Source organism: Scylla paramamosain, chromosome 4 (genome assembly GCF_035594125.1).
Source record: "Scylla paramamosain isolate STU-SP2022 chromosome 4, ASM3559412v1, whole genome shotgun sequence".
NCBI classification, from domain to species: Eukaryota; Metazoa; Arthropoda; class Malacostraca; order Decapoda; family Portunidae; genus Scylla; species Scylla paramamosain.
In genome coordinates, this window is record NC_087154.1 from 2379004 (window position 1) to 2395000 (window position 15997).

At 38.6% G+C, this 15997-nt stretch overlaps 1 protein-coding gene across 3 annotated transcripts in view; it reads left to right on the forward strand.

The window, feature by feature from the left end:
* LOC135098308 (uncharacterized) overlaps window positions 1-15997 on the forward strand; it is a 69327-nt gene that overhangs the window by 42773 nt on the left and 10557 nt on the right. For 2 of the 3 annotated variants that reach the window (XR_010266816.1, XM_064000599.1), the window contains one exon: window positions 7821-7941. The exons of the other annotated variant lie outside the window; for it this stretch is intronic. Coding sequence is in view for 1 of the 2 variants with exons in the window: in XM_064000599.1 (XP_063856669.1) it covers window positions 7821-7941 (121 nt within the window). In the remaining variant the exon portion in view is untranslated. The remainder of the gene's footprint in view (window positions 1-7820; window positions 7942-15997) is intronic. 3 annotated transcript variants of the gene reach the window in all.

The following is a 15997-nucleotide window of genomic DNA, read 5'->3' on the forward strand; positions in this document are numbered from 1 at the left end:
AACCGAGAGAGCACGGGATAAGCCCACTGAGAAGTATTGCCTCACCAAAGGGAGATAAAAGACGAACCCAAGTGTGTAATGCATGGAAACACATGACGCTGTTAGTGCGCATGAGTTAGTGGGAAGGGTTAGCATGAGCATGAGAGGAGGCAGGCAGAAGGCATCGTGATGACTTTGCCAATGAGGGAGAGAGAGAGAGAGAGAGAGAGAGAGAGAGAGAGAGAGAGAGAGAGAGAGAGAGAGAGAGAGAGAGAGAGAGAGAGAGAAATAAGAAGGCAAACAATAATAATCGGAGAGAATACAGAACACACGGAAAACAAAAAGATAGTCATCATAGCAGGTGACGACAAAAGGACAGAATCTCATAAGATGTTTCACTAAATAATATTCCTTACGTTTTCTGTTCCTTCTTTCCCTCTTGTCCCCATCTCATCTTTCTTTTCCTCCTTAGACAATAGAAAGTCTGGCTTTAGCAATAAGACCTTTTATTTTTTTCTTACTTCATTTAAGAATTGGTGACTTGTAATTTTCTTATTGATCCTGCACTATTTGCAAAACTATTTCTTTCCCTTTTGTTACTGTAGAGTTCGAATAATGCACAACTGGTATTACTACAGCTGCCTTCCTTTTAAAACTATTTAGAGAACAATAAGAAAAGGCAACCCAGTGTAGTACGAGTACCTCCCCTCTCTATCTCGTCTGGTACTTGTCTGGCCTTTCCCTACTTAACTGAAGCTGCTGCTGTATTTTCCTTTACCTATATCACAATTGCCATAATCCTCATCGTTATTACCACCACCACCATCATTATCAGGCATTATATTTTTCTTTTTTATGATAGGTTGTCCTAAAGCAGCAAAAGTTATAAAAAGGCCCAATGAAGGTGCTAGTCTCATTAAAGTAGAAAAAAATAAACGAATTCGAGAAGTGTCTTGAAACCTCCATGTCGAAAAAGTTCGTCAAAGGTAGTGGGAAATAGAAAACCAGGCAGGAGGTTCCAGTTCCAGACTTTACCAGCAAAATCAATAAAAAATTTAGAACACTTGTTAGGAAAAGAGTATGAGCTTTAGTAGAGGATGATTTTGAATTCTGAGTAGAGGTGCACGTGTGTTAGAAGCATGGAATGTTGGGTGAAGGGAGAGAGTTATCTTTACAGGGCAGGCTGCTGTTGTGAGACATGAAGGGAAACGTTCAGGGAGGTCACAGATGGGCCACCTGGGCTTGCGAGACTGTTCTGGGGGTAATTATGTTTTCGTAAGTGTCGATTGCCATTTTCAGGATAGATTAGAGTGATTCCCGCCCAATTTCTACATTACCACTTTTTAACAAACCATTTGGAAAGGTATTGTATGTGTAAAAAATTATACAGAAAAAATAATCTTCTGACCAAATTACTACTACTACTACTACTCCTACTACTACTACTACTACTACTACTACTACTAGTAGTAGTAGTAGTGGTAGGTGGTGGGTGTGGTGGTGGTGGTGGCGGTGGCGTTGGTGGTAGCAGTAGTTTTTGTTTCTGTATTAGTAACAGCATTAACAGCAGCACCAGCAGCAATAGTAGTAGTAGTAGTAGTAGCAGCAGCAGTAGTAATTGGAGGAGGAGTAGGAAGAAAAGGAGGAAGAGAAGGAGGAGAAGATGAGTGAGGAGGAGGAGGAGGAGATGAGGCGGTGGCTCAAGGCAAGTTCGCAACACCCAACTAAGCCGGTGCTTATGAAACCTTCCTGGATCTCCCGGGGAGTGATATCATTTGGGCACGTGTCTGCTGCCTCTTCCCTGCAAACTGTAATTTTCTTCTCTTTCTCTTCCTCTTTCTCATTACATAATGATCTCGTTCTGTTCCACTTCTGCTTCTCTTCCCTTCCCTACCTCCTCCTCCTGCACTTCCTCCTCCTCCTCCTCCTCCTCCTCCTCCTCCTCCTCCTCATCATCATCATCATCATCATCATCATCATCATCATCATCATCATCATCATCATTTGTTCAAGCTAACACTAGTTGAAACACTGCAATTTCCATCATAAACACACTCTGCAAAGAAATGACTCTTTACTGAATGTGCAAGAAAAGTCAAGCAGTAACGTGAAAAGTAAACCAACACTCATCATCATTTGTTGTAGTAATCAAGGTAGCCTCGGTAGCAGCGGCATTATGGCATTTGGTCGTTTGTCAGATGGAGGGATAAAAGTTCTCCCGACTTTTTCTTTCCTTCTTTTCGGTGTAGTAATTGGCTGCCATCACTTGCCCTCCTGACTGCGTCCAGATTAGTGAAATCTCGTGAAGTTCTTTCTGTTGGCTGCCCTTCGTCCTCTTTTGTGTGTGTGTGTGTGTGTGTCTGTGTGTGGGTGTGTGTTTGTGTGCTCCTCTGTATTGTCCCTTGTCGAATGCATGTCGTGAAAGATAGAATGCGTTAAACTTTCCTAGAGTCATTGGTCTTATGGGTGTGGCCGATAACAATGAAGTGATGTGGCTTATGTGATGTGATGAAAATATTTACGTGAATATATTTTCTTATAGGATTTAACAGTCTTAATTTTTTTTTTTTTTTTTGTTAAAGAATGTTGATAATTTGATTATTACATGTTTTTTTTTTTTATTCCTTAGGTGCACTTAAGCTTACACTTAAGGACATAATTAGTCTTTCTCTAAATTTTCATAGTTATCTGGTAAATAAAGGCCAGGAATGTAAGCATTATTTTAATTCTTGGATTTTTTTTTTTTTGTGGTTGTTATCTTTATGGTCATAACACATGTTTATTTTATGGATTGCAACAGTGTTTTAATGTTCTAATACACTGTAAACTCTTGTAGTCTATAAACTAACTGTAATATTCAAACAAATGAATTTCTGTACTGCATATGGAAGAATTTGAACAAACACTGAAATAGAACATACATATTCAGGAAAGAAGGAAAGAATCAACATGATTGCCACTCCTTATAAACCAACGTGGGGAAAGTTTTGTCAGAGGAAAAATTAGTCTAGTTCTTGATTGAGTCTTTTACTTCTCTTTTCAAAGACTTCGAAACATAACAAAGAGTAAACAAAGAGTAAGTCAGTGTTCTATAATATCATTAATAATAAGAGAAATAGAGCAGGGAGCACAAGAGGTTAACAAGTTTAAAAGAGTTGTATCCATTAAGAAATCATAGTAAAATATGCAAGAATATTTCATTACTGAGAAGCGCAGCACTGAGGCGCAGTGAAATATACTGTAGACGGGCAGTTCAAGTGGAGAGCAGAAGATATAGTGCTTTACTGCACTTACTTGTTTTTAATGGTGTGTGAGTGGAGCGCCTCTACACACAATAGACTCACTGAATACAAGATCTGCCCAGGTCGTTGTGTGCAGGCGGTATCTGAAATGGGAAAACAGAACACACGACTCCATGCCAGCCAGTTCACCAAGAGCTGAAATATAAACTTTCAAACAGAACTTTCTAGTTAATGTCAATAAAAAAATATTCCTTTTAGGAAAGAAGGATCACCCGAGGAGTATTAAGTAAAGGAGGACAAGTAGTCATGTTAACGGATACTTAAAATACATTTGGCTAATGGTGTAAAAGTAAACTGCAGACAAAAAGTGTGTGTTTATCATTGCTGACAAAGGACTGATTTGTTCTCAGATCATTTCAATGCTAACATTCTTTTCGTCAACGGTTTATACTCTTAGAAAAGTGTAACGAAAACTTAATGTAGAAAGACAATGAAAAGATCCGGTATGTGTGAAATAAAGCAGGAGGAGTGGAAGCTTCATGCGGTGTTTCTACTTCCAGCTGATCGCTACTCAACTGCCTTTATTATTTCAGTTACCGATCTATTAACAATTATTTCAGCATTATAGTAAGGAAGCAACGTCTGGCCTTATCATAATTTAGGATATGAGCCGAGTTACATCTGGGTAATTGATGATTGTTCTTTTCGGGCACCGTAACTGTCAGTTTCACACAACGCCATAATTAATTTCTCATCTTCACAACAGGAAGTGCTTGGTACACCTGTTCCTTTTCTAAATCCGTTTATCAAGAGATTTTCACATTTTGTTTTAATCTCTTGGAAAAAAAAAACGTTGTTGAGATAACAATTTATATATCAAAATCCCTTTACAAAACCCTCTGTAGAACGTGTCCCCTGTGAATAGATTGAATAGAAAGTGTGTGTGTGTGTGTGTGTGTGTGTGTGTGGCTACAAATGAACCTTTTTACATTCACGAAAACAAACTATTTAACCGTATTTTCCACTTCCAATTGTTTTAATAGGGCTACCTGTTTTGTGAATGTTGAGTTCCATCAATGGTGTTTGCATTCTGTTTGTACACAATTTATCACGTTAGCACTAGTTCCAAAATAGTTCGTTTCAGAATCTAAAGACAGTGCACGATTTTTTTTTTTTTTCTACCGTCATTGTTTTGTTCAGTGCAATGATTTTGTGAGCCTCGAAGCGAGGTGTAATCTATTATACAATTTTGTTAAAATACAACGTTACTGTAATCAATTACGATTATAATATATCGATATCTATATTCATCTACCTATCTATCTTTCTATCTACTTATCTATCTATCTATGTGTTTATTTATTTATTTCATGAGAAGAATGTAGACCTTTTCTTATTTTCTTTTTTTTTTTCTTTGCCTTTTTCCTTGTTTTAGAATGAAAATATATTAACACCGCAACAAAATTTTCAATGTATATTTTCTATTATTTTTTGTCATAAAAACGTGTATATAAACCCGCACCTGTCTGCTGCTCGATATCAATACTGCTTGCACTTCGTGTTTATGCAGCGAGGGTCGAATCTGCCTCGTATTGCTTCCCTCGCAGCAGCACCACGACCCTGGCTGCACACTCATGCTCTCTCCCTCAGCCAGCGATCCAGACGTGTTTCCTTGGCCGCCTTTGTGCGCGGGCTTCAAGTGGGACAGATATCCATTTTATGACACTCGAGGCCATCGCCATCGCCTGTTGTGCTTCGCAAAGACTTTTTCTGTTGGAGAAGTTTGGCTGAGGAGACAAAGCCATCTACGAAGGGAGTCTCCGAGACAGCTTGTTGCTGTTGGACGTCTTTAGCCTTGACGAGGCAAGGAAATGTGACACGTCTCCTTCCATCCTTGGACCCTTTCCTTACATACTTTTTTTTTTTTTTCAGTTTTACCGCTTCGTTACATATACAAAGTAGCATTAAAACTTTCTTCTATCTAACTTTATTCTGTGTTATAGGACAGAGATCGTGATTACGAATTTATCTATTTTCTTTTATTTTTAAGTCTTAACCTACAGCATTTTTGATCGATATTCCCTGATATTTTAGTCTGTGAATGAGAAATTGTTCATTGTTACACTTTATAGCAGTTCAATGTTTACCATGGAAAAAATAGATAAATATAGATCTGATGCCATATATATGTTGTTCCTCTTTGTGTTTCATCTCTTGGTGATTCCTTGATTACGATATATATATATATATATATATATATATATATATATATATATATATATATATATATATATATATATATATATATATATATATATATATATATATATATATATATATATATATATATATATATATATATATATATATATATATATATATATATATAATGTGTGTGTGTGTGTATTGCCTATAGCGAAGTGTGGCATAACGCTCCTTTGAATGGCATAAACTGACCTTCTCTTGGAGTGTTGCCGCACCTTCATCAGGTGTCATCTGATCAGAAGCAAGACAATCAACAATATTTCTCGTCTTCGTAACTCTTATCAGACGTACAGTGAGAGATTCACTGCAATAAGTGTAGCTAAAATTGCATTTCTGTGATGATGACGTTCTTTACTGACTACTGACTGATGGCTGTATTCTTCCCGTGTCAGCAAAGCAGATGCGTTGGCCTCCATACCAGGCAACATGCCACTCATCATTAGAAGGGAAACAAACTGCAAGTATGCATGCAAGAAATGTTCAGTGAATTGATAAAAAAGAAAAAGAATGATAATTGTTGGCAGAGTGACGTTGATATAGGTCAAGGGTTTACAAATCCGAGTAAATAAGAAAATTATGGTAAAAAGTGTAATTGTTGTGATGCTGAAGGAGCGAAAGATATATTGTTATAATTGTGTGAACATTTCATATAATTTTGTCATTTTTTTTATATGTTCTATGTGCAAATGTACAACACAAGTATAACAGAAAAATGGTCTTGATGTTATTATTTCCTCGATAGATTCATCATGTCACGGAGAGGCAACGAGCATTGCCCCTCTTGGTTAATTTGCTGCAGAATATTATACCCGAATGATCCATTGTTATTATTATCTGTTATTACGCCAATTAAATTTCTCTCTCTCTCTCTCTCTCTCTCTCTCTCTCTCTCTCTCTCTCTCTCTCTCTCTCTCTCTCTCTCTCTCTCTCTCTCTCTCTCTCTCTCTCTTTCTCTCTTTCCAGTTGGAAGTGATACAATACGACATAGAGGAGACATTATATGATCTAACTTAGGAAATATAAAATTATCGTTATAAGAACAATATACAGTACACTGAAAGATAAATAAACTGCTAAAAGGGAGAAAATAGAATATCAGAGACACGATCAGTACAGATGTTCGTCTTGTCCCGGCCATTCCCTGCCTTTGGCTTTTGTGTGAAAGGACGCCCCCTCAGTTGGCAACAAAAGACCTCCTAATATATAACACGTGCATCATTTTCAAGAGCACTTCAGTAAATTTCGTTGTATTGAAGTCTTTGAGTGTGACTTTACTCCATTAGATTATTAGAGCATCATCTGGAAATTGTTTTTTGAATTCTGATATAAATAATGATCAATCGTAACTATACATATTTATTTGTAAGTGTGCAGCCACGATACCAGAACGTTTTCTTACACTATGAGGAGAAATTCCAACACGATAACCTATCTTACATATCATAAACTATGTTAGTTGTCGCTTTTACTAATTCTTTTATACAACTTGACCTACAATGAAAAGGGAAGGCAGAATGTTAAAGTATGTGAAAGGAAGAGGAGAGGGGAGAATAATAGGATTAGAGCAAGGAGGGAAGGACTGCAAGGACAGTAATAAATGGAAACTTCTGTCTCGGCTTCCCTTTGGAGAATTTTCTAAAAGAGGCCGCCAGATGTTGTTAGATAAATACGCAACTCTAAATAGAAAGGAATGTAAGATAAGTACAGTTAAATTAATCAACATGTTAAGTTCAGATGGATGGACTTTCTTGCTTGCTGGATGATGTGGAATGAGGCTTTGCTACGTCACCACCGGCACACGCACCCCTATTGTGTTGATGTGAACACAATAGCATCATTGTCATGCAAATTAAGGCACTGAAGGTTGAGCCATAAGGTCACTGAATAACTAACCCACACAACAATCAAATCTTGTGGGGGAAATTCAAATATTAAAGGTGACAATGGCGTGAAGTGAAAGATGCCTATAGCAAATGAATCTACATTGTGCGAGTCATTCCTGGAAAATGAGCAAAGATTCGATATATGCCACTAGAAAAAGAAAAAAAAAACCCTGACAGACAAAGTAGACGAGGAAAGAAGAAAATAACCACGAAACGAAAGAGTGATGTCAGTCATACAAGGTAAAAAATAGAATGAAAAGGAAATTTGCTTGATCTAATATGACTTTCCCTATGATAGATGTGGGGGAAATAAAAGAGGTCACACACACACACACACACACACACACACACACACACGAGCAATTCCTAAGTCACTCTTAACTCCTTTCAGTTATTTTTAATACCACAAGTGGATAAAACCTTTCACCTTGATTTTCTTAATGGCAACTAGGTCGATCCTCTGTCAGTCAGCGGAAGGCGCCAAGCTCCTCAGCCGTGGGAGTCAACCACGTCCTGGATTTAACGAAACGTTCCCTCTACGCAGCAAAGACGGAGTGGCAGGGATCAGAGCCGTAAGGACACTGCGCTTTTGATCTTCCATTACCGGATATATATATATATATATATATATATATATATATATATATATATATATATATATATATATATATATATATATATATATATATATATATATATATATATATATATATATATATATATATATATATATATATATATACGTATTACTTAATCCTTTGACTGATAACTAGATGATACACTTTCCATTCTATTCCAGTATTGACAATGTTACTGAGTTGAAAGTAGAGGCAGTTTATTTATTTATTTTTTTATTTTTTTTTTTTTTTTAGTACTCGATCCTTTGGTGTTTTTCGAAATCATACTGTTTACATGACTTGCATCAGTATGTTACAATAAACCAGGGAAGACATACCAAACTCTTAAGGCAGCTGAGATGATATATTATTTTTTTTAGCATATGTATTCTTGTTTAATATTTCAACATTTGTATCTACTTTAAAGGTACTCGAGAAATTAAGAATGTTATTAAATTTTAGTGGCCGCCACCGTCAATAACCATTACCATCAGTCAGTTCTGAGGTAAGCCAGGCCATCCCCAGCCAGCCCGACCTTCCTCTCACTCCTCCCGCCAGCCTCTGCTATGTTCTCTCAATAAACTTTTCCTTCTCATTTCCCTGCCTTGTGTCTGGGAGGGCCCATCGTGATCACCCGTACTGTCCACATGATATGACGCAGAAAGATATTTGTCCCATTTTCTATGCATGAAAGAACATCCTCTCTCTCTCTCTCTCTCTCTCTCTCTCTCTCTCTCTCTCTCTCTCTCTCTCTCTCTCTCTCTCTCTCTCTCTCTCTCTCTCTCTGACTTGTATGCAAACTGCCAGAATAATTTATTTGAAATCTCATATTTTGGGAAAGAAAATTTAGTGCTCCAATAAATCGTTATGAATTCATGAGGGCATTTTTTTTTTTTTTTTTAAGAATGTAAAGATATATTTTTGAATGTGTGAGGAATGATGCATGCATTGCTGACTAAACAAGAATGCTATTTCGGCAGTAGACTGAATGTTTGTTGTGAAAAAAAAAGTCTCTTTTTGTAGGAATACTTTGTTCATAAAAGCCACTAGGGAGATTATTGCTACCGTCCCAACATTATTGTGGAACTCGTAGGCGAATTATTTGAGACATTTCATATCATTGTAAAAGTCGTGTGTGTGCGTGTGCGTATGCGTGCGTGCGTGCGTGCGTGCGTGCGTGCTTGCGTGCTTGTGAGAGAGAGAGAGAGAGAGAGAGAGAGAGAGAGAGAGAGAGAGAGAGAGAGAGAGAGAGAGAGAGAGAGAGAGAGAGAGAGAGAGAGAGAATGTGCGATTTTCTCTTGACTGACGATCACTGAGACGACATAGTAACACTTAACTTCACTGAAGCTGTTCTAGTAAGAGGCGAAGTGTGAAATTCCCAAGAGAGCCTTTTCGTAAAGAAGTTTGTTCAGTGTGGTGGAGAGGATCGTTGAGTGTCGCTAATAATAATGTCCAGTAGATATAGGAAGAAATAGAGTCTTGGAGGCACTGAACAACGTGCAGTTTATCCTCTCCCCGATAAAACTGATGTACTCGTATACTTTATAACGTGACCAAAAATTTTTCTGCTCATCAACAATCATAAACCGATAATATGTGCAGATTGCGGCGTGAAGTCGGGTACGATTTCTTACTGATTTGCTCCTCATGTTTTGCAAATGAGTAGCCAATTATATACTGTGTGTGTGTGTGTGTGTGTGTGAATAAATGTGTGTGTGTGAATAAGTGTGTGTGTGTGTGTGTGTGTATCCGGTAACCCTAATATTAAAACCGTTATAAATGAGACGAAGCAAAAATTATTTGAAGGAAAATATAAAAAAAAAAATCGAGTTAATGGCCCTTAAAAATCTAATATCTCGGATTTTTCTTCGCTCTTCCCTTTTTTATATAAATGTTTAACATATATTTTTCCTCTTTTTCTTCCGATAAATTTTTTTTTTTTTTTCAAAGTGCACTACTGCGATGGCCCTGGGTGTATCTTTCATGTTCTTCTCTCTTGAAGCAGCACGGTGTGGTTGGATTAGAATTTATCTAGCGTAAAATGTGAGGATTCTAAGATAAACTCTTTATTTTCAGTTTAATTAATCTTACTGATGTGTTTGAAAAAAAAAAATGGAAACTTCTAATCTAACTTTCTTTTCCTTTAACTTATTTAGGTTTCTTTTTTCTTCTTTTTTTTTATCTGACTCGCGTGTTGCCGTCACAAAGTCTGCGGGGAGGAAATACACCAGGATATATTTCACTTTCAGCGTAACCTGAGCCGTCGAGGCCACACAGTTAGGCCAAGAAATTTACATATATTAATTTCTTGTGTGTATTTCGACTTCACTGTAATTTAATTTCCATAAAGCATGTCAACATCATTTTTTGCGTGTTAAAGGGACCAGCGAAGGATAAAAAAAAAAAAGCTTTATAATGCAGCTTCCAAAAAGAAAATAGAACAGAAAAAAAAATCTAGACAGTTTGCCAGTTTAGTTTCTACGGCAAAGCAGAAACAAGAAGAAAAGATTACCAATGAAAGATGAAGGAGTTAAGATACCGCTTATTTCTTGCATTAGTAAGATGAAAAAAAAAATCAAGTTAAGCTGAAAGTCGTATCCAGTCTTACCTTGAGAGAAGTAGAGGAGCATGTAGTTAGCGAATTCAGAAGAGAACTATGGAAATAACGCTCGAAGATACTAAGAAATGCGACATTGCGGTGGTAAGGACAGTCTGTAAGGAGGTAGGAGTAGGAGATAAAAGCTTTCGACTCCACTCAATTAAGAATAGATATACGAGCTGTCCCTTCCCACAACGCAGCGCCTTGGACCGCTCGGCCAATACATGGGCGGATAAGGCTCCTGTATAGAATTACAAGCTGGAAGGAGGAAAATAATTGACGTAGAATACATGCAACTTCAAGGGAGCTGTATGGATGTTGACATTAAGACTGTAGATGTTTCCAGTGTGTGAAGTGTAGTGTCATCAAAGTGGAGGCTACAGCTGTACGTGTGTTATTGAGACACGATGGAAAACGGGCAAAGAGGACATGGGGGAGAGAAAGCAGGTCTGTGGCATCCCCTCATCCCCTCTTGTATGTGTACATGGGAGAAGCCTGCCTTTATTGATCTTTAAAGCGGCTTTAACACGAGGCGGTGAGATGGATGCAAGGCCAAGGTGAAAACAATACACGAGGGATGACGAAAGAGACGTCTCAGTGATGCAGGGAAGAAGCACAACTGGAGGCGAGGGAAGCAAGACATGGACTGAAGCTGGAGAACAAGAGAAGAGAAATGGGAGGAAAATCAAAGTTGAAGGTATTGAGTTGAGTGTAAGCTGTTCAGTGTGGTGAAGAGGATCGTTGAGTGTCTAATAATAATGTCCAGTAGATATAGGAAAAAATAGAGTCTTGGAGGTACTGAACAGCGTGTAGTTTATCCTGTCCCCGATTAAACTGATGTAGATATAGGAAGGACAAAGGTGAAGGTATTGAGTTGAATATAAGCTGTTGAAAGTAAATGCTCTTCGTGGCAGGTACCGATAAGGCAGTCAGGCCGAGGCAGCTCCAGGATATGCGTATCTCCGCGTCGATCGGAATTCCAGGAAAAAGGTCATAAATTGAGAAAATTAAGGAAACTCGAGCAGACGGGCGAGACGTTGTGGAATAAGAGTTAGAGTTTTGGGGTTTGGTGTGACGTCTTAAGGAGTCGATGGTGGTGGAGATGCGAAGTTCCGCTGAGGACAGAACGACTTTGTGAGCGAGGAAAGGGTGGATGAGGTGGAACAGATTTTTGAAGGCTGCTGTTAAGGTTATTATTACTAATATTTTTATCATCATCATTATTATTATTATTATTATTGTTGTTATTTTTGTAATTATTATTATATTCATTATCATCATCATTATCATCATCGTTGTCGTTGTTGTTGTTGTTGTTGTTGTTGTTGTTGTTGTTGGGATTTTCTCTTTCTGTCTGTCTGTCCCAATTTCCATAGAGATGGAGCCGAAGTTCCGGAAAAATCCAAGACCAATACGAAATGTTTACTAATCCCGAGCTGAAAAATATCGAGACTCCAATTGTCCCATCTGTGTCCAAAGTTATGACCCAAAATCTGTAATTCAAGAGACAGCGAGGCTGGCACTGGGATGAGTTTCCTCGACGTGTCCTCACCTCACCGCTCTACAACAGCGCAGTCTGTGTTATTTTTATTTAGGGTCCTTCACGCGATACTGCTGCATACGGAGGCTTAGTCGTTTATATTACTAGTTACAGACATTGTCAAATACACAGTCCTGACGTATTAAGGAGATCAATTCAGACATTTCCATCTAAGCTGTATTAACACAATAGGAAAACAAAAGCACTCCAGAAAACACAGTCCTTTCTATAGCCAGACGATTCATTACAGCGAACACTTCAACAAAAGCCATGCAAATATAGACAATGCAATTCAACATACATGCATCAGCAACACTTTCAATTCTATCTCCCAAACGTAATAAAGTCAGCGGATCCGTCTCAGAGCCTGCCTCCCTTAGATCTTTTCTTTGTTCCTATTACGTACAGTTATCTTCACAGAAAACTGCTTCGCTGTGCAAGAGCTTCAGTCTCTACCCGCGGCGCCTCATCCCTCTGAGCGACATCCCCTCACTGCATCGATCCTCTCTCGCACTCTGACCTTTAGACGCGAGGGAACCAATTAGAGCCGCAGCGTGGCGTCTTATGTACCTATTAGGACCTCAAGATGGAAGTGGCGTATTCAGAACTGTCTTCATTCCAGGGAACCGCAGCTACTTGTCGCCTCACCATGCGAGGAGGAAAATTAGCGAAGTAAAGAGAAAATTGTTTCTCTCTCTCTCTCTCTCTCTCTCTCTCTCTCTCTCTCTCTCTCTCTCTCTCTCTCTCTCTCTCTCTCTCTCTCTCTCTGTTCCCACAAAGAATTTCATCTGCTAGACTGATACTCTTATGTTTCGAAAAATCATTTGGTTGTGAGAAAAGGAAACGGTTTGTCATCAGATTACTGAAAAAGAATGAAAATATTAAAAGAAAAAAAACATTAAGGTGAAGAATAACGATAACACTGAGTTAATATTTGCTGAACTGGTAACAGCGATGTAAGGATCAACAAGACCAAATAAAGTACAATGCTAAATGTAAACGTCATAAATGCGCCATCACTTCATGCTCCTTCATCACCACTCGAGACCCTCTCCTCCACGCCTGCCACAAGGTCACGCTCTCTCTCTCTCTCTCTCTCTCTCTCTCTCTCTCTCTCTCTCTCTCTCTCTCTCTCTCTCTCTCTCTCTCTCTCTCTCTCTCTCTTTCATCAATTGCGCATCATTTCTTTATCTCCACGTAGCGATTTTTTTTTTTCACTCAAGCTTTCATAAACCCCAGTACTGCATCACAACTGTTATGGCTTATATTCTGTTTTTAAAGTTATAAACGACGCTGTCGAGCTGAAACATATAGTTCGTATAATTCTCATCAATGTGTAATATTGCAGTATCTATGATGAAAAGAGAAACTGCTTTACGCTACGCATTGTATTCAAAGAAGTCTACTTTTCCATTGAGATTGGGACGACGGTAATAAGGAGGGGTACTGGCTATCTAGTGTTCATAGTATTACCAAGAGCAAACGAACGATCGGACTGTCTGTTTCTCTTTTTTTTTTTTTTTTAAGCAGAGACTGAGTTTGGGAATGATACAAACTAATTTCAATGTAAAATACTAGGTAGATCATCCTAAAGATATCTTTATAATTGATTACTGTATCGAGCGTTTTAATAAAAACTATATCACATGAAGCAGAGTCTGATATGCTCATTTGTTCTCAGACCGTGCCTTTCTTGGTCCAAAACTAAACATTTTCTGTGAGCAGCACAATCTGTTCAGCATTCTGAGTATGTGTGCTATATGTAAACTTTCGCAGCGTCAAAGATTAACTACATGTGTGTTGTCACATTACCGCTGCCTGCTGTGGACACGACAGTCAAGGAAACTCATCAGACAGAAAGGAAACTAAGAACATGAAAGTGAAGTAATATGAGACGGAGGAGGGAAACCAGAGAAGTGAGCACTCAAGGTTACGTTTATCTCAAAAGAACAACTAAATGGTCAGTTATCTAAATACCTTTCCTCTAAATCTAAAAATATAGAGCCAAACTAAACATATAAATTCTTGCTGAGGACTGCTCATTCATAACATATCCAGAAGTACGTTATTTTATTGAATAATATTTGAACATCTTTTAAGATAAGGATTTTCTCCCCTTCCACGCTTCGTTTCCTCTCAGCGGACACAGACAGTTTTACCAAGACCTTTTTTTTGCTCCTCCTCCACTCCTCTTTCCCTCCTCCCTTGACGCCTTCATCTCCTTCCTTATCTCTTCCTGCCTCCCCCCCACATCTACCCCCCTCTCACCCTAGACTCCTCCGTGACCGTTCCTTGTACCTCCCTACTGCTACACCATCCTGTTTCTTTCCTATTTCTCTTTTCCAGTTACCTTATCTCATCCCTGTCTCCACTCTTCTCTTCCCTCCCAAACCTGCTGCCACCCACAAAATTTTCATCTTCCTTAATGTTTCCTATTTCCACTACTCCTCTCTCCCTCTGTTCTCTATCTCCCCTTGCCTTCCCCTCGCCTCCCCCCCCCCCCGCCCACACGCACGCCACGCAATACAAATATACCACTTCACTTTTCCTACCCATTCTTTATTTGAGTTTCCGATTCGAGACAAATTGGGTTACGTATTTATTTTAGGTCGTCTTTTTTCTTCCATGCCTTTTTGTTCAGTTTTGCTCTTTTTTCTCTTTTCTTGCCATATCCTTTCATCTCATCTCTTTTCCTCTCCTCTCCTCTCCTCTCCTCTCTACTCTCCTCTCCATTCCTCTCCTCTCCTCTCCTCTTCCCTCCTTTCCTCTCATCCCTTCTCATCTCCTCAGCTCTCCTCTCCTCTACTTTCCTCTCATCTTATTCTCTCTCTCTCTCTCTCTCTCTCTCTCTCTCTCTCTCTCTCTCTCTCTCTCTCTCTCTCTCTCTCTCTCTCTCTCTCTCTCTCTTTCAAGGTGATGACCGAGACAGAAGGACCGTAATTCATTCCCATCCTGCCATTCTCTCCATGCATACTTTAATTCCTGTCTTCTCGTTTCTCCCTCCCTTTCGCATACTGATCTCACTCTCTTCCATAATTTCAGCGTTGTACACAGTTCTCAGCATGAAATTATAGTCGGTAACTGAGAGTGTAATTCTTAATTCTTTTTTATTTCTGTAGTTAATATTAAGCAGAAGTATGAATCAAATGAAAGAGTTGAAAACATCGACAGTTTAATCAAAAAAAAAAATAATAAGCTATTGAAAATATTAAAAGTTTAATAGGATGTTCTTCGTATCATGTACTCGCAATCTCCTCATAAAGAGAAAAATAGCTCCGCTTATATTTTACACCAGTACATATGGTTTAAATACTAATGCTTATAAATCACGTTGCGAAACTGACAACCGCGATGATTTTGCTTGTAAGTAAAATGATTACTTAACTGGTCATAGTGAGTATGCTCAATAGCTTACTGTTCATCTTGACATCTCACTATTACTAATTTTCGTAATATGATTAACAGATAAATTTCATTAAGTAGTTTATTTTATTTCATATATGATCTATGATTTTTTTTTTTTTTTTTACGGGTGAGTGGAGACAACGAAGATGTGTTCTGTACAAGGCAAGGCATTTGTGAGTGTTTCAGCGTTCGTGCGTGCGTGCGTGCGTGCGTGCGTGCGTGCGTGCGTGTATGTGTGTGCGTGCGTGTGTGTGTGTGTGTGTGTGTGTGTGTGTGTGTGTGTGTGTGTGTGTCTTTATACGTTTATGCATGCGTGCCGAGCGTGCATGTGTGCGTGCCTTACTTCGTATTCACCACAATAGCTGCCAAATGCGTCAAGACTGCAGACTGACGTTTTTCTTCTTTCTGCCTTGCGTTCTGGTGTGGAGACGCACTTATTCAGGAGGAAAATGTGCTTTTTCGTCTTC